This window comes from Nuphar pumila, chromosome 10, assembly GCF_984573655.1.
Source record: "Nuphar pumila chromosome 10, dmNupPumi1.hap1.1, whole genome shotgun sequence".
Classification (NCBI taxonomy): domain Eukaryota; kingdom Viridiplantae; phylum Streptophyta; class Magnoliopsida; order Nymphaeales; family Nymphaeaceae; genus Nuphar; species Nuphar pumila.
This window is the reverse complement of record NC_143258.1, coordinates 99,247,873-99,266,909: the sequence shown is the minus strand read 5'-3', so window position 1 is coordinate 99,266,909 and position 19,037 is coordinate 99,247,873. Positions and strand designations below refer to the sequence as shown.

The 19,037-nt window shown below is 39.3% G+C and overlaps 1 protein-coding gene across 3 annotated transcripts; it reads left to right on the top strand.

The window, feature by feature from the left end:
* The first annotated feature begins 8,821 nt into the window (after nt 1–8,821).
* Nucleotides 8,822–18,493, top strand: LOC149827547 (uncharacterized). 3 transcript variants are annotated; one of them, XM_090019461.1, is made up of 5 exons: nt 8,822–10,052; nt 10,253–10,497; nt 11,422–11,525; nt 12,178–12,629; nt 18,139–18,493. In XM_090019461.1, the coding sequence occupies exons 1-4, from the start codon at nt 9,995–9,997 to the stop codon at nt 12,221–12,223; spliced, it is 453 nt and encodes a 150-aa protein (XP_089875587.1). In that variant the 5' UTR covers nt 8,822–9,994; the 3' UTR covers nt 12,224–12,629; nt 18,139–18,493. The 3 variants fall into 3 exon arrangements, with proteins under 3 accessions (XP_089875587.1, XP_089875585.1, XP_089875586.1); XM_090019459.1 differs by having other exon boundaries at nt 11,171–11,525; XM_090019460.1 differs by having other exon boundaries at nt 10,249–10,497; nt 11,171–11,525.
* Nucleotides 18,494–19,037: the final 544 nt, after the last annotated feature.

The window sequence follows — 19,037 nt, the reverse complement described above, 5'->3', positions numbered from 1 at the left end:
TTTAATACTAACGTAATTTTTCTTCGCCCGTACTAATCTACTCTAATACATCATTCATGGTGCTGGCGAAGAGTGCCTTGAAATAATCAGATTCTACCAACAGTGACCCAACAAATTACGTTCTCGACCTGGCAAAATTGAATGTGTACCATTTAGTCCAAACTCCAAAACCCTAGTGATGTTTTTTTTTTTCCTTTTACAACGGTTATTCAATCGGTTACATACCAGTGGGTTTCGAACTAGTTGCATCCCATCACATGTTGAAGTGCACTAACTGCTACTACCAGATGAGCGGAGCCCTCGTTGGTCACTAGCAGGTGTTTCTGTAAAAAAAAAAAATGGTCATCATTTGAACTATTCAGAATGCAAAAAATACTTCAATGCCCTCAAGGGGGTCTGCCGGAATAGAGGATTTGAAAGTGAGGAAAAAAGGGGATGCTGTTCATCCAACCCAAACACCCTCATTTTTGCTTGTTTTTCAGCCGCTCATGAACGGGTCTGGAAAATTTTGTGGAACCCATTTGTGAAATAAGCTATCCAAACATGGTGTTTGGGTTGTCATCCATCGCATGGATGAATGGCATCAAGTCCATCAGAGGTTCCTCTGACATGATCCAATGTCATAAAAAAGGTAATTTTCTGGTACCGGCCTACCTTTTCCTTGTCAGAAGATGCCACCTTTTCTATTTGTCCTTTGTCCTTGATGATTTGGGATCTGGTTGGATCTAGGCATTACCGAGTCTGACCTAATTGGGTTTGTCTCAGTCAAATGAATAAAGATAAAAACATACCACTAGCTTAAAACCCAATATTTACATTTAATCAGTTTGGGTTTTTAGTCAGATTCAGGTTCGAATTTGAATGCAAAACTTAATAGTGAACCCGAATCCGATTATTAGTAGGATCCAGGTTTAGTTACCTAACCCGATTAATTGAATTCCTATTCGAGTTACATCCGACCCCTTGACATCCCTACTGATGATTGGAATGAGCAACCGTGGTCATCATCATTCAATTTCACTTATCCAGCCTACAAATATTTGCTTTTCTTTGGGAAGGTGAAGCCTGCCTGCCTATCAATGATGGTTGCAGACTGTAGATCAGGCCAAGCTAAAGGGGGTTGCACTATGTGCATTGGATTCTTGCTAGATAAAATAAATAATTGTGTTTCTCTAGATTTGTTTCAAGAGAAACACAGTGTCTTTCTGTCCTGTGAGTATTTTGATAGGAAACTGCTCAAGAACAGCACGTCCATGTGACAACTTCAAACGCCTAACATTTGCGCCAAGGGGAGTTGGCTTGGTGGGATGGTGGCCTTGGCTGCTAGACGGGCAGTCAAGGTTCGATTCTCATGGGCATCACCCCTTTGTGCAAGCCAATGCGTAGTATAAGCCTCGGACACGGGTTCTAACCTCTGAGTTTTATGCTGTGATCACGGTAGGTATGACACGCTGAGCCACGGCGACCAGATCTTTGTACCGGGTGCAGTTTCTTTAGGTTATAAATTCAAAAAAAAAAAAACGCCTTACATTTTCAGTCTGGAATCCACCTTCCCAGCAAATTGTGTTAACCAGATCATTGAAGTCTAGGGCTCATAACCCGATCAAAATTCAGGCCCACGCTCATGTCCATCTAAGTAGGATATGGACGTGGGTACAGCTTGGTCATATAGGTCTGGCACATCTAGGTCAACCCATGTCTCAATCCTTATTCTGTTCAAGCACTTTCTGTTTTGAGAAGAGTTTTTTTTAGGGAACACACAATCAAAATTGTCAACTGTCGACCACTACGTTGGAAGAGAGAGTGGGGTTCGTGAGGTTATGTTTTACCGTAGATATTAAGAGGTTCAAGTATGAAAGCTCATCTACAAAGGTGTGACTCTCTCTCTCTCTCTCTCTCTCTCTCTCTCTGGGACATAAATGGTTCAGATTTAGATCGGATGTGGTCAATATTAGATCTGACTAATCTGATGTTGGCTAAATGGAATTCGAAGTTCAGAGTCGGATGGTAAACAGCTCATAACATAACCAGTTGTTTAGACGTAAACAGATTGGAATATCCATCAAATCCTGATATCTGTTGGATTCGGTAGCCAAAAATTGAAACCATATCCGCATCTGGTTATAATTAGATATCATTTTGGCTTACCAAATTCAACTAAATGAAGTCAGATTCAATCAGATGAAATCCGATCCATTGGCATCCTCTCTCTCTCTCTCTCTCTCTCTCTCTCTCTCTCTCTCTCTCTCTCTCTCTCTCTCTCTTCAAGCCAACTAGGGCTCGGTCCTCTGTGCAAGGATTGGGATGGGTTCGGCCTACGGTTGTCAATGGGTCAGATGTAACCAGACATCCAACTCAAATCTGAATCCAGTTAGTAGGTTTAGGCAGACAAAGCCCAATCCGCTTAATAATTGGATTCGGATTCAACAGTGTTTTGCATTCAAATCCGATCAAGATCCAGATTCAACTAAAACCCAATTGCAAATACGTCTAAATGTCAATTTCAAGTTAGTCGGGTCTGGATTCAGTTTGAATGATTAATCCATCCAACTCTGAATCCAAAGTCAAACCCAATTAGGTCAGATCCGATTAAGTTGGACTAAGTAATGCTTCAACCTGACCGGAGTCTGACCGGTTTACCTCCATGATATTTATTCATTCAAGTCAAATAGTATACTACTCTCAGACAGCTGGCTAAAGGGCACGTTTGGAAGAGATAAACTCTCATAGGAAAAGAAAGTTTTGCCTATGAGAGTTTTTGATATGAGAAATTTTCCAACAAAAAGTTTTTCGCTTGTTCATGAGAAAAATAAAGTAAAAAAATATGAAAAATGAGAGTAGGAAGAGAGTGATGGTGATGGTGATATGGATGGATGTGATGATGGTGGAGAGTATAAAAATAAATTTTATCTTGGCAAAAAACATTTCTTCACTCGTCATTTATAAATGTGAAATGTTTGGTATGGTGCTTTTTATAAAAACTCAACAAATTTGAAGGATAGAAACAGATTTTTCATTTTGCACCATTTTTTCTATGTATTTCTAGCTTCCTAACCAAACTTGCTCCTAAAGTGTTGAGAGAGAGAATAGAGCGGGAGGAGGGAAGCAACGGCAGCAGCAGTATCAGGCGAAAGAAGCGCCGAAAAACGGGGATGGAAGTTAGGATGGAGGTTGTCCTGGAGGAGGAGGGTCGAGTCTTGTAGTTCGTCGGCTACTTCCCCTCCGACTTTTGAAGGAGCGAGACCGATGTGCATGTAAATAAAGAAGCAGATAGGGATGAATACAACCTTCTTCAGGAGAGGATTTGCTTCCACAGGTTCATTATGTTCCTAAGTAAGCTTAAAGTTGTTGGGGATTTACATCCTCCTGTGTAGTCGATAACCCAACGTAAAGTGAGACTTATCGATTTTCTTTTTAAAGAGAGAAAATTGGCAACTATTTCACAGCTCTGAGCTTATCTAAAATGAAGCACGCTTCATTTTGGATAAGGCCTTATTTTGGGTGGTTTCACAAGTTGGAGAGAGAGTGGGCCCACCTCTCTCCTCAATGTGTGAGACCCTCCTTGAAACATGGCCACGGAGGTCACGTATAACCAGCATCTCCCACTTGGCCATGTGAAACTAATCATGATGCAAGATTTTACCTTTCACTATTGGATTATTTCACTTGCATCAACATTCTTGGAATGAGTTATATTCTTTAGTTTCTCATCCAGCTATATGTCTTTATTAAACATATTTTAATCTCATACACGATACATGTTTTGAGAACATTTTTTCTGATATGCTCTTTGTTGAAGGATCAACAATCATATCAGATGTAGGTAAGTAGCTGACTTTGATCTCATTTCTTTTAATTATATCATGAATATAATGGTATTTTACCATTGTATGTTTGCTTTTAGAATTGTATACTGCACTTTTTATAAGAGAGATGACAGCCTGGCTATCACAATAAATTTGGATTGGCCTGTTGGCTATAGCTTGCTTCAAATCATTAATAAAGCAGCTTATCCAAATGGCAAATATAGCAGCTGCATTGCATGCAATATATTCACCTTTCTGAGTATGCTGAGCTATACAGTCTTGTTTCTTACAAGACTAAGAAACTGCTCCTCATCTAAGAAGAAAAACATGTCCAGAAATGGATTTACTATCATCTCTGCTACCTGCAAAGTCAGCATCAGAATACCCAGTTAATTCTAAAGAATCAACTTGAAAACATAATTTCAAGTTTATAGTCCATTTTAAATATTGAAATATTTTTTTTACTACTTGCCAATATCGAGGCCAACCAGGATTACTTTAGTAGCGACTAATGAAACCAACAACAAAGCTAATATCAGGTCATAGCATAGCATACATCAAGCTTCCAGCAACTTATACATAAGAGACATTTAGCATTTCTTATCCATCACTAGGACTATCATTTTTACTCAAATTGACACCTTTTACCACATGTGTTATAACAAACTTGCAATCACTCATTTTAAATTTCTTGAGTATATGATTTAGATATCTTTCTTAACTCAAACTTAAAAGTTTGGAGTTTTTATCATAAGTGATTTTAATTCGAAGGACATAGGATGTTTTTTCCATGTCTTTCATTTCGAACTGAGAATTTAACCATGACTTGGTTTTGACAACCATATCATTGTTATTTCTAGTCAAAAGAATGGCATCCACATATAGTGAAAGAATAACAAATTTACTCATACTTTTTTAGACATAAACACAGTGGTCAAATTTATTTATCACAAACCCTAATGACGTAATTGCCTTATAAAACTTTAAGTACCACTAACGTGGTGATTGCTTGAGTCCATATAGGATTTTTTTCAACCTACATACTTTATCTTCTTTGTCTTTCATTATATAACCTTCAAGTTGATTCATGTATATGGTTTTTTTAAGCTCACCATTAAGAAAGGTGGTTTTAACATATATTTGATGCAAATCTAGATCAAAATGGGCTACAATAGCGAGTATTATTCTAATCGAGGCAAATTTTGCAACTGAAGAATATGTGTCAACATAATCTAATCCTTATTTCTGAGAAAAACCTTTAGCAACTATTCTTGCTTTAAATTTATCAATACTATCATCGGACTTGAATTTTTTTTTAAAATTTTATTTATATCCAATGACTTTCATTTTCTCAGGTGAATCGGTTAATTCTCAGACCTAGTTTTTCTCAATGGAGTCAACTTCCTCTTACATGACTTTTACTCAGTATGTTGACTCTCATGAGTTTATTGCCTCATCATATGATAAGTTATCTTCAATGTCATCCATATCTAAAGTATAACACATTTCCTTCGATAGGTAGACATAATAGTCATCTAAATAAGACGGAGGAACTCTAGACCTTTTGTGGCTAACCTGAAATTGATTAAAAGAAGATGAAGAGTTTGCAGGGGGTTCGTCATTACTTAAATGTTCTTGTGTGTCATTAGAGTCATAATACACATCAAGATGATTGTCTCTGCTTATTTTATGAATGATTTTTTCTATATTTTGATCTTCCAAGAAGATAACATCTCTACTTTCAATTAAACTCTTATCTGGGTGGTAAAATCTATAACATTTGGATCCTTTTGGATATCCAATAAAGATACATCTTATAGATCTGGTATCGAGTTTATCTCTAGATTGCTTTATTACTTTAATACGAGTTATTGAACCTCATCTTCAAAGGTGACTTAAATTAGGTTTTCTTTTTTTTTCATGATTCATAAGGTGTAGAGACAATAGCTTTATAAGGAACCATATTTAAAATATATGTTGTTATATGTATTGCTTCTCCCCAAAATAATTTGGGTAATGAAGCATTAGATAACATGCATCTAACCATATCGAGGAGAGTTCTATTAAATCTTTCAGCCACACCATTTTATTGAGGTATGCTAGGGGTTGTAGTTTGCGGTCTGATCTCATTAGTCTTGCAATATTTAAAAAATTTATTTGAGATATACTCTCATTCTCGATCAAACCGTAAAACTTTAATCTTTCTACCAAGTTGGTTTTTGACTTCTTCACGATATTCTTTAAATTTTTCTAATGCTTCATACTTATAAGTTATAAGATATACATAACTACATCTAGAAAAATCATTAATAAAAGATATAAAGATTGCATTCCTTTATAAGTTTGAGTCTTGAAATGATCACAAATGTCAGTGTGTATGATTTTCAATAATTCAGATGCTCTAATAACATTATGTGGAAAAGGTTTTGTTGTTGTTTTTTTATAAATACAAGGTTCACATCTATGAAATGAAGATTCATTAAAGTCAGATATTAGTTTTAATTCAACAAGTTTCTTTATCGTCTTTAATTTAATGTGTACATGTCTTTGATGCTAGACATTTACATCCATATTATAGATAGTATCAATATAAGAAAAAATTGAAGAAATTTTATTCATATCAGAATCATCAATTTTAAACAATCCATGATGTTTATTAAAAAATCCATCAAAAAGGACTCGACCATGTTTTCTTATAGTAATTTTCTCTAAGAGAAATCTAACTTCAAAACCTTTGGCAACCAGGGTCGGGACAAATACTAAATTACTTCTTATGATGACACAAACAAGACATTAAACAATAATACATTATTTTTAAAAGTTTCAATACGATAAGTCCCAACACCCATAACATCATAGTAGGTGTTGTTGCACATGTACACCCGATGTTCACCATGCTTATATTCGACCATGTCCACCATTTCTTCCTTGCTTATTGTTATATGATGTGTCGTCTAAGAGTTCACTCACCATCCAGAAATAGCCTGGTTTGCATAAAAGCATTCTGATATCACGCAAATTATATATCGTCTCTCTTTTTGCTGGCCATTTTTGTTGTTTCTGTCATTGTTGTTGTTTGTCTAACCCTAGCAATCTTTCTTGAAGTGTCCACGTTTTTCACACTTGAAGCACTTGACCTGGAAGGCGGCTGTCTGCGCCTTGCAGAATGTTGGACCTTTCTTCTTATCAAATTTGCCATTACTTTTAAAAAAAAATCTTAAAATGTGGACATCTAGAAGGGCTATTACTGTGATTTGGAGCATCTTTTGCGAAGTATAATTTGCTTTACCTATCTTGTTGCATATGTTGTCGGGCAAGAATCAGACCAGTTATATCAGATCAACGTTTTAAGGTTAGATTTTTTGAATTTAGTCTAAGAGTAGTTTGCACTATCTTCCATGAAAATGAGAAACTATGCAAAATGGTGGATATCTACATACGGTTAGTGATTATATTCCCAACTATCGTTAGGTCCTTTGTCATAACAAGCATTTTATTTACATGATCAACAACATTATCATTTTCTTGTATCCAACACAAATTATATTATTCAAGTAGTAATTGTATGTGTGTTTCAGAAGAAGTATCATATTTCTTAGAAATAACATCAAACATTGACTTAGTTGTAGGATAATCTTTGAACACCCTAATAAGGTGATGTCATCTATATAAGTGAGCATGATGGTTCTGGCCAACATGTTGTCCCTTTTATATTTTATAAAAGTCAATTTGACCTCTTTGATAGCTTTAGCACCAGAGTGCCTCATTTCAGTAGTGAGGGCATTAGCGATGCCCTCTAAAGTTAAAACAAGAGAGATCCTCCTCTTCTAAATGTGAAAATTGGTATCATTAAGTTTGTCAGTTTTGGCTAATTCGGTTGCACAAACCCTACTTATCATTTTTCTAAATTTAGGTATTTTATGATGGCAAAACATGATAAATATAAGTCCAACATTCAATAAGTAGATAATTAAGATAATATTAGTCATAAACTCATAAATGATAACTTTTATAACCAGCAAATTCATGAAATCAAACTTATTGTTTCATGCAAGTACTAAAAAAAATGTATTATAGTCAAGTTCTTGATTTTCAAAGAAAATGAATCAATCTGCAATCTCTAAGCACTTTTTTGTAATTTTAAAAAGTAAAAAAAAAGTACTGCAAAAAAAATATTACCTAAAAAAATAAGACTTGAAAAAAAATCTAGGGGGTTTTCTGCAAAAATCAGAAACTTAAACCTGTTTTGGATAATATGTCAGAGTTTAAGTCTCTTTCTAAAATTATAAAAAAATAAGAACCTGTTTCATAATCTAGGGATACAGATGTCAAAAGCAATAAAGTGCAGGAGCAGCAAAGTAAATTTATAATAAAAAGATAGAGCAGAGAATAAAATAAAAAGCAAGGTCAAAAAAGTAATTTAACCAATCAGGGAAAAGGACCTTGGGCAAATTGTAATATCACCTGACAGTAAGGGTGGCAAAACCTGACACGACCCGCCAACCCGCCTCTTAGGCGGGTTCGGGTTGGGCAAAAACGAACCTGTTTAATAAACGGGTCGACCCGCCTAACCTGTTTATTAAATGGGTCGGGTTCGTGTTAGGAGTATGCCAACCCGCCAACCCGGCTGACCCGTTTAATAAACGGGTTATGCGGGCGGGTCAACCCGCCAACCCACCAACCCGTCCGCCAATCCGACCTGCCAACCTGACCCGCTAACCTGCCAACCCGACCCAACCAGTTTATTAAGCGGGTTGACGGGTCGTGTCGGGTTACCCGTTTAATAAACGGGTCGGGTTCGTGTTTGCCACAGCCGACCCGTTTAATAAACAGGTCGGGTTCGGGTTGAGGTATGCTGACCCGCCAACCCGACCCTATTGCCACCCCTACCTGACAGAGATATGACCAGAATGTTTGAAAAAGATCAGGGGCGCAATCGTATTTTCACCTCTAAAAGCCTTTCTGGGAAAAAGCTTCTGGCGTTCTTCCAAGTTTTTTTTTCCAGTCAGCGAGAAACTGCCAATCGATGTGCCGGTTCGTTCATCAAAAAAAAGAAAACGTTGATGGCGCCCTGTTACCGGAGGGGCTTTGGTGCTGCCCAGAGGTCGCTGGAGCGACCTTGCTCACTTTTTCAGCAGTGGAGGAATGAAAGAGAAAAGAAGAAAGGGAACTTTCTTCCTCAGATCTACGTTTTTCTACTATGATTTTTTTTTTCGGGTTCCCCCTTCTGCGAATGCGACACAGTGGTGGGCGATCAGCGAACGAAAAAAAGGGTAATCTACCTCTTCTGAACTCTTTTTTTTTTTTTTTCAGAAACCAGGTGTCGACGAAAACCGTGCTTTTCGCTTTTGTTTTGTTTTTTTTTAAATGGGTTTTATTCTGTTTTTTTTTTTATTATTATTAGGTGATAAAAAAAAAACAGAGAGAAAAAAAAGTTTTCCCTTTGCAGGTGACTCTTTAGAGACAGGATGCAGACCCCGATCCGCGGTCTGTGCCTTTTTTTTCTTTTTAGAGGGGAGTTTTCCTCTTCTTTCTTATTTTTTTTATTTATCGAGTTCGTCTGATGCCAGTGACCTGTTGCAAAAAAAAAATCCGGTGAAGAGAGGACGTCGGTTACTCGCAACCCTCTAAAAAAAACTTGTTTGAGCCAGGAGAGAAAAGATTTTTTTTTTGTTTTTTTTTTCGATGACCCTATGGTATCTTATGCAGGCCTCGATTTGGGGTCTTTGTTCTACTTCTCCTTTTTTGTTTGATTTTTCCTTTTTTTTGTTTGTTTGACCCTCTGATATCTATCGCAGATCTCAAATGGGATCTGAATCCTTATATTAAAAATCTTAAAAGAAAATCGGGTGAGTTTTTTTTTTAAAACTTGCAAGGGATTTTTTCGAATGAAAAAAAAATGATGAGATAAAAAAAATCATCGGGCAAACCCGATTTCACTGCATTGTTTCCCTTTTATTATGTTTTTTCTTAAACAGAGACAGGGGTCGCTAGAATCCGGCGACTTGTCTGATATGCCTAATCAATAGAGAACACTGACTTTTTTTTTGTTGATTTCCGTTTTTTCGGTAATGGTTGATCGATGACTCATGGCTTCGAGTGTCAAACGGCGATCCGAAGATGGCATTGCACACACCATCAACCTCGGCTCTGATACCACTGAATGAGCGAGATCGTTGTGCATACAGATGAAAAATCAGATAAGGATAAATACAGCCTTCTTTAGAAGGGAATTTGCTTTTACAGGTTCGTTCTAGTCCTTAGTAAGCCATCTCCCTTTGTAAAGGGAGATAAAGTTGTTGGAGATTTACACCCTCCTGGGTAGCTGATAACTCAGCGTAAGACTTGTCTATTTTCTCTGAGATAGCGTAAGACTTGCCGATTTTCTCTGAGATAAAATTGGCAATACTTCTTACGCTTATTCGTGGCGTTTTCACTAGAGACAGTGATGGATGAGACCCTCCGTAAAACATGGCCACGGAGGTCTAGTATGACCAATAACTTCGACCCCTCCTCGTCCTCCGGCGACAACCACATTCGGGTCAGGGCCTTCAGGAACGCCGACAGGGCCCGCCTCCAGCTCGTCGTCACACCGACGAAGGACGACCAGAAGCAGCTCACCAACAAGAGCAGGTTGGACAAATCGAGAGCTCTTACGGCGTCTTTCGGAACTCGACGGTCCAAGATCGAGGTTCGTCTACATTCGTTCACTCCTTCCTTTTTCATTGATTAGTTTCGCGGTTATTCGTGTGCTTTTGGTTCTTTTCATACTTGTTTGTATACAATTTCTTGGTATTGTAATTGAAGCTATGAGGTCGCGGTTTTTACTTCTGTCTTCATCCGTTTCTAGCATGGCTAAGGTTTTTTTTTGGTGTTGAATTTGGTGGTCGAAACCGCTAACATTTTCACTAGATTGACATGTTTCACTTTATATGCTCTTCTTAAAAACATCCAGAGTGGGGAGTAGGTGCCTACCAAAGTTTTTTGAGCCTACGTTGCAAATCTGACCCCGCAGATGCCTTCAGCAACAAAACTTGGATCTGTTCTTTTATGAAAAATGTAAATTTTTTTGCTTGAATATTTATGAAAATTGTACAAAATAGATTTTCAAAACTTATAAAAACCTACCCACATGTCGGAATCGCACTATCCAAGAGTCCATTCCTATAAATCAAGCACGTAGAACATGAAAAGAACCCTTTAGAAGCCCGGTAGGCACTGATCTGGGTAGGCAGCTACCCCTACTCACATCCATATATTTCATGAGACTAATGTACTTTAAGAGGGATCCTAATTTTGATCTTTTTGAAGCTAAAGCTGAAGCTGATGTGTTCCTTGCTACATGGTTATGATGATTACCACAGGTTACCAAGCTGGAGTCAAGACACCTAAAGGAAGAAAATCTTCCTTCTAACCAGACAGCTGACAGGCTAATTAACGATGCCAATAAGCAAGGAAATATAATAACTCAGCGAAAAGTAATGGACAATACGAACACATCCATCGTCCGAAACATTCCGCCCTATGATCTCAATGCCATGACGCTGGAAGATGTTTATCTCCTGGAAAAATCATTCTGAAATTGTAATGGGAACATCTCTATGACATTTTGCAGCTGGTGCAGGCTGGAGATGGTGGTTCTTCTGCTTCTAAAATTCTTGGCGGAAATGAGTATCCAATTTTTGTTCGAACAGGATACATAAATTGCACGAGATTCAGGTACTTTGGATCACTTGGGTTGGTTACATATCTAGAAGTAGTCAGCTTAGTTCCTTGGGCAGTACTTTCTCTGCTTGCATGTAAGAAGTATTACATTGCCAATTGTAGTTTAGGCGGTTATGAGTTCTGCTTCCATTTTGAGCATCATAGCTAGTATTCCAAGATGTTTAGCTCCTCTCTTGTTGAATGCTAACGTTCTATTTTAATGTTTGAAAACTTGCTTCTCACTTAGATGCTTCAGCTCAAAATTGCCCACTTCCAAGTTCTTGCAGCTTTGGAATGGCCTTATAGTTGCATTCCTAAAGTAGGTCATTGGTTATCGTTTTTTGTTGCAAGCTTTTGCTACACTTGCATTTTTCATATTTATTTTTGTGATTGTAAACATCTTGTCTTGTTTCTGAACAATGCAGTGATATATAGAGTTGATATATGTCATTGATAATCAGGCTTATCTTTCCATTTTCTTTTTTTCCTTTTTTGTCATATGCCCGTCTTTGGTGGTTTCTTTTACCACATTTCTCTGTTGAGAGTGATCAAACTACATATAGGACGTAAATTTTACAAAGTAGCAAATAAGTTCTCCATGTAAAAATGATTGAGACTGTATCCATGATTATTGTTGTTTAAAAATAATTCTTTTTATGTATTACAGGATCAGAAAAAAAGGGAAAAGCTTGCTGGCATGCTCTCATACATAACTTACCTTATAAAGTTTATGGATCTACCTAGTCATTCTATTAAGAAGTTACTATTAGCCAACAGTAGTCACAAGGACAAAGAGGAGACATCCAAGATACCAGGCGTCAATCCTTATAAAGTTCATGAAAGTGTTTGCAGATGCAAAAAAAGATGTGCGGTCTAGTGAAAAATATCAGCTACTCATTAGCTACATCCTGGTTCTCACTCTGTTTGTGGATAGTTTTGAGACAGATCTATCTGATATTGGAAAGGATTTGAAGATGACATTGCCAACTCTGAGACAATACTATTTGGAATTGGGGTGCAAATTTAATTCAAAATCACCTGCTACCCTCCTGGTTCCTCTGAAATTCCCAGAACTGAAGATGCGGTCAAGGGGTAGCCGTCACTTTCGTTAATTAACAGGTACTAGTCATGTATTTTGTGTACACGTTGTGCACTTTTGAGTTTTGACCATTCTGCTACTAGTTTGGAAGTGACAGAAAGGCGTGGAGTTGATGATGGATGGCTTCTTGCATTTATTTTGTTTATATTTGTCTATTCACGGAGGAAAAATGAAGAATCAAAAGAACCAAGAAAGCATTAACAACCATCTGTTGAATCCAGCATATCATGTTATTTGCTATTTTCCTATCAAGCATGCATTGTTCCTCCTGGAAGACTTTTTGTCTACTTTGACCTGAGGATTTTGGTTATTTTCCCAACTCACACACACACACACATGCACATGCATAAAACACAGAGAAAACTGAGAAAATATGAAATGAGCAAATGCTGTCGATTTTGACCAATTACTATTTAGCAAGGAAAATATAGGCAGGCATAAACACCAGTTTTTTTGGTAAGCTAGTATTTCACATAACAAATCCAAACGCTTTTGGAGTTTTGCTGGTGACTGAAGCTCTCAAAACTCAGCTTGGGGCTCAGCTGCTCAGGTATCTAAAGGGACAAGGCGTGGTGCCTGTAACGCCCCAAAAATCCAAGACTTGTAACTTTTAAAATAATTTAGAAAGCTTTTGAAATCATATGATTATCAGAGTTTAAATAGTAATTCAGCGGAAAATGATATTTTTTAAAACAAGTCAATGGACCTTGAGCGCATTACAGCGTAAACTTTCTTTTGTCGAATTTCGCATAACCATTGAAATCAAATGGTTTCATAATGCAGTTTCAATAATTGAGAATTTGTACATCAGATTTGCAACTCATTATATTTATTGAAACCAAAAAGAAGTTTAGTATAACAGCATTAGTAACTCAAGGTTTAATTAAAAGAGAATTTTTGAAAGACACTTTATACCAAATTTACCAACATGTCCTCAGGAGTGAAACGTCAGGGAAAGAGCTTCATCTTGATCTAATCACGTCATCGTGTCATCGCAAGCTGTATCACCTGTACACCACTTGCCCATGAATGGGTCAGTTTCACGAAAAACTGGTAGGTACACAAGAGAGTCAATATAGAACTGAAATAAGCAATTAAAACAAGTTATGAGTTGCATTTAGCATGTGCAATAGACTATGCAAATAAGTAAGCATTTCTAATATGAACATTTGAATATGTAAACAAATGAAGGTTTGCAAAATTTTATGGCAAGTAACTACCTAACTCATAAGGTGCAAACAATTGCACAACCAGCAGTTTAGAAGTTGCACGTGGTAATCCATCATACAACAATAGTTATACTAATCACAAGTTGTAAGCAACTAATAAGACATGCAACTCCATTAACTCTAGTTATAAACAGTTCGTGGATTACGAGCTGTAAGCACATTGACAAGCCATGATAGTTCGACCAAGTAGTAAAGCATGACACAGGTGTCATATTGTAACTAGCATAATGCTATTATCATAAGCATTTAACTAGCACGAACAACCAATTATTACTAATAAGGAATTAGTATAACGCTACAATAAGCGTGCATAATTCAACGAGTAGAATATTGAACTAAACAAGCAAGTCATGTCACAACGTGCATATCTCGATAATGTTAAATAGTTTATCTTATGTTTAGATATTAGTTGGTCAGGCGAGTACGTGCAAGGCACGAAACGTAGAAACAGTCGAGACCAGTCCAGGGGGTTATTATGCTATGTGTTTTAGATAACACGGATGGCTGACTGAGTCCGCTTCTAGGGGGATGGCCAATGACCAAGAGAGTAAATCCCCAAAGGCATAGGTGGTCTGTGGATGCATCCAACTATAAGCTACCATTTGTAGCCCATTTTTCCTAACTCCGATGACTGAATAATCTGAGTCTTTTGCCTGTAACTGCCATTAAAGGACCTGTCCATCGAAGTTTTGTATCATTCATCCTCTCTTTTGACGAACCATGTCGAACGAGCACGACGGGGTTTTTTTAACCGCCGTCCCGTTCTACATGCTCTTGTCTTTCGACCCACTCGAGCATCTTGCTTGTGAAGGCGAAATCATCACCATTATGTGTGTTATACGCGTCATTGCACGTTTGAGGTAAACATGGACCTCTCATCCTACTCATCGTAATACGCAATGTACCTGTTCAAAAGTATAATCACGATGAGAGGAGAATGGATTTCTCATATGAAATCCCCAACATATCTGCTTTGTAAAAGTACACAGTATAATCAATCAATTTCATATTTGTCATGCTATGGTCCTTTAGACCCTCACGAGCCTCTTGCCTGTTAGGCGATCATCAACATTACATGATTACAATAAGGTGCCAAAACACAATTCGAAGTTACCCCAAACCTCTCATCCGGTCATCGTAACACCAATGTGACATACATGTTCAAAGGTATGGCCATACTTGTTAAAAGGTACGACTACGATAAAAGGAGAAACAGTTTCTCAAAAGAAACCCCCAACATTTATCCTTTATAAGAGAAGTGATACAATAATTACTCAGTTTGATAAGATCAAGTCTCTTAATTTATATTAACACAATGACATCTTGCACAATACGAGATTTTCCTCGAATCACTCTTTTGAAGTGACGATACAATATTGCATGCAGGAGATCGTTGCAGATCTTGCTTCCATTCTCTAAAGACACGACTATTTAAGAGACTTGCCTGATATATTGCAACTCCCAAAACCTTCGAGCTTGCTTTGCAAGGTTGTGACCTTGATAAGTTGTAACCCTTTTCAGAGTTTCTGAATCATATCAAAATATCAAATAGTTGTAAAACATTCTATTCGAAAGTGTTGTCTTGGAAAACTTAGTTGCACTTTCCCAACCTGCAAGACTTCCAATTTTCGCTTTTACAAAACGGTGCATTTGAAAATTGGATTTGCATAAGGAATCCTTTTAAGAGGAACCGTTGCGCACAAGCACAACTCGCATTTTTCGTAAATTAACAAAAATAGGATATATAAAAGGCTGCATCGACTTGTATACAATAACTGCGATCATGGGAACATTATAGCGTGATAGCAAAGTACTAAGCAATACTCAATATGCAAAAATCACACATCGAGCGAAAGATGTATAAGCAAAATGCACGAGGTACAAATTTGTACATCGATCAAATATCTAAACAAGCAAGTAAATATGCAAATAATGCATGAGGTACGAAACCATACATTAGTCAAATATCTAAGCAATCAAGTAAATGTGCAAATAAGCCACGAGGTATGAAACCATATCTCAACCAATAAGCGTGCATGCAAGTACATATGCAAAGCAGATAAGTACAGGAAGGAAATAAAGTACGATTAGGCATATCTAGCATGACTATTAATTGTTTCAATTTAATTCAGTTCATCTACTGTCCTTTTTGCGCAACTTTTCCCTACCTTAGGAAGTTGCGAGGTTTCGATCGCCTTTGAGCGTAGGTGATGACGGCTCGGGTCGCGGGGCACGAACAAGATTCGTTGTGCAAGCTGAGAGAAGTAAACTATTAGTATAGTAAAATTAGAATGAAAGAAAGATAAGGGGCAGAGGATATGTCAGAAATCTGGAAATGGCAGGGGCTGCCTAACAAAACCTGGGAACGATAGTTCCTGCTTGATAAGAACCGAGAGGCAAGGCGACTACCCTACCAGACAGAAGGTTCAAATGGCAGGGGTGAGGCCCCTGCCTGAGCAAACTACGAGGAGGCAGGGGCGAAGCCCCTGGCTAACACGTCCGAAGAGGGGGGGAAAAGGGGCAGAGACAGGGGGTGAACTCCTGTCTATCGAGAAAAAGAAGGGGCAGGGGCAAAGCCCCTGTCGGAGGAATCCCAACGACAGCAGGGGCATCGCCCCTGCCGGCCGAAACAAAAGAGGGAGACAGAGCGGGGCAGGGCATCATCTCTGCCGACCAAGCCAAAGGTGGCAGGGGCCTTGCCCCTGTCTGCAGGTGAAAGACATAAAGGGCAGGGGTGAAGCCCCTGCCGAGAAGGTAAAGGTGGCAGGGGCTTGGCCCCTGCCGGTCTGCCAAAAGAGGCGACAGGGCCATAGCCCTGTCGGCCTGTCAGAGGAACCGAAGGTAGCAGGGGCTCGGCCCCTACCGACCTATCGAAAGAAGGCCCAAGCGACAGGGGTTCGGCTCCTGCCAGCCTGTCGGAGGGCGAGCGAAAAGGAAATTGGCAGGGGCAAAGCCCTTGCCAGACCAAGGCATGGTGTCGCTCTGCCTGCCAGAAATCTAAGGCGACAGTGGCGGCGCCCCTGCTGAAAGGAGAAGAAGAGGAAGCAGACAACGAAGGGAGAGCGAGAAAGAGAGAGAGAGTTACCTGAGAAGGGGCCGACAAGGTGATGGCTCGCAGGCCGGAGCTCAAAGGTCCATCAGAAAGGGAGAGTGGGTGAACACAGAGAGAGGGTGAGGATGGCGTTGGGGTCACAGCCGCCCGCAGGGAGCCGATGGCATCGGGGGTTGCGAGCAAGGGTGCTGGCGCAAGGAGGGCGAGGAAGGAGATACATACGAGAGAGGTGGAAGAGAACCAGAAGATGGGGGGGGGGGGGGAGGAGGAGAAGGGAAGGGCATACCTGGGAGAAGCTCGTCGCCGTCGGCGTCGGCCGTGCTGTCGCGTGCAGGGAACGAGAGGAGAAGAGAGGAGACTCGAGAGGGAGGGGAGGAGGAGCACCGGGAGGTACCCTCCCCCTGCATGCTTTTAAAGGCACGGGGAGGCGCCGATTCGGGAAACCCCAAAGGGGTTTCCATTTCTGCAGAGGGAGGGAGGGTAACGGCACGGGCGGGGTGCGGCGCACAGGGTAGAGAGGTTTTCTTAAAAACCCTCTCTCCTGCGTCGGGTTTTTAAAACCCTAACGGGCCCTGGTCGGGTCCGGCCTTGACCCGGGTCCGAAAACCTCTTTTTTGTTTCTTTTTTTTTTAAACGTGGGTTTTACGGTGCCGGTCCGTTCAGATGTCAGTCCACATCTGATATTATCTGACTTAGTTTGTTCCCATCAGGGTCTGTAATGTAACAGTTGTGGAATGGCGTTTTAAAGCTTGAGGAGTACAGCTAGAGGAAAGCTTCATGCTCTATTGGCGTTATGCCCTCTTGAAATTAATATGTTTGAGCTGCATGCCTCACCTTGCAAGCGATACACACCTCAAGCATCGACCTCACCTGAGCCCCCACGCCTCCAGCCCTTTGAGACGTGGTTGTATCCACTACCTGAATGCTTGACATGGTTTCGGAGATCTATGTACTTTTGTGAGGCTTATCTGAGGTTGCATGCTCCAGAACTTGTCTTTGTTGCTTCTTGAAACAATGTGCACATTTGCAGCAGGAAATATCCAATGTGCAATAAATGCGATATTTTGATCTCATTGATACATCTTGCAAGTTCAGAAGCAAAAACGGTGTTAGCTGATCATTTGTTTCAGTTGGGTTGCAATGTGTGACTATGCCCCCCACTTATCCGTATTTCTATGAACGTTAAACTTCATTGGTTTGGTTGATATCTTTTGTTTATTGTTCTAATTCTGCCAATACCATGTGCAGACTATGCCCTTTCATGAGCTAATGGAAGGAGAGGATTGTTTGTCTGCTATCGACCTCAGCAAAGAAAAAGTTTTTCCTGGTGCAATAAATGAGTTATGAGAAGTTCCTTGCAACATCCAAATGCAAATGAAGTCTCATTTCATCGCCATAATTGGTAAAGGCTAAAACCTCAAGAGATTCTGATCACTTTGAGCGCATCTGTGCTGCTAAGCTGTTTAAAATCTATTGTTCGCTATCGAACTAGTTTTTTGTTGCATTGTAAATGAGTATTGAAAGAAACCATTTTCATAAGGACTTCTGCCAATTCTGTAAATGTAAGTTTATCTGTTTTAATTGGTTTGTATCTTTATGAAAATACATTCTAGGATATTCTTTTATAACTTCGTATTTTTTTTACAAACTTCTGCCAATTCTTGTTTGAATGTCTGTTAGGAACGCTTATCAAAATTTTTTAAAGTCCTCAAATGCTAGTACATTGTAAACATACACGCTGTGAAGCAATCAAAACTGGCCGCTGCTGTTGTGTTATTAATTAGGCAAGGAACTCCAATGGCCGAGTTTCCTGAACCAAAAATGTGGGCCTATTCCTCCCTAGTCGGTGGGACCCCGAGGGTTTTACCAACCAGAGGCCAGCCAATGTGCCGTCGGTGATGAGGGGCAGACATCATGTTGGGCTTCATTGAGGGCAGGTTGGCTGCACAAAAGGCAAAAGGAAGGTCGGGCTCAGGGTTTAGCCCAGGGGTCGGCCCAATCAGACATGGACCTATCTTGGAGTCCCATTTATAGCAAAGCCAGACAACGCCAGCATCATGTTAAAGGACTTGCAATGCAGGTTTGAGATTGATGTGTTGCGCTTAAACCTGGTTGTAAAAAATACGTGCACACTAACATTCCAAGGC

Excerpts from the sequence above, each read along its gene's own strand:
- LOC149827547 (XM_090019459.1), top strand. The coding sequence starts at position 9,995 with ATGAAAAATCAGATAAGGATAAATACAGCCTTCTTTAGAAGGGAATTT. Across the intron at positions 10,053-10,252 it reads AAGGGAATTTGCTTTTACAG|TGATGGATGAGACCCTCCGT; the intron begins GTTCGTTCTAGT and ends CACTAGAGACAG. Across the intron at positions 10,498-11,170 it reads CTCGACGGTCCAAGATCGAG|GTTACCAAGCTGGAGTCAAG; the intron begins GTTCGTCTACAT and ends TGATTACCACAG.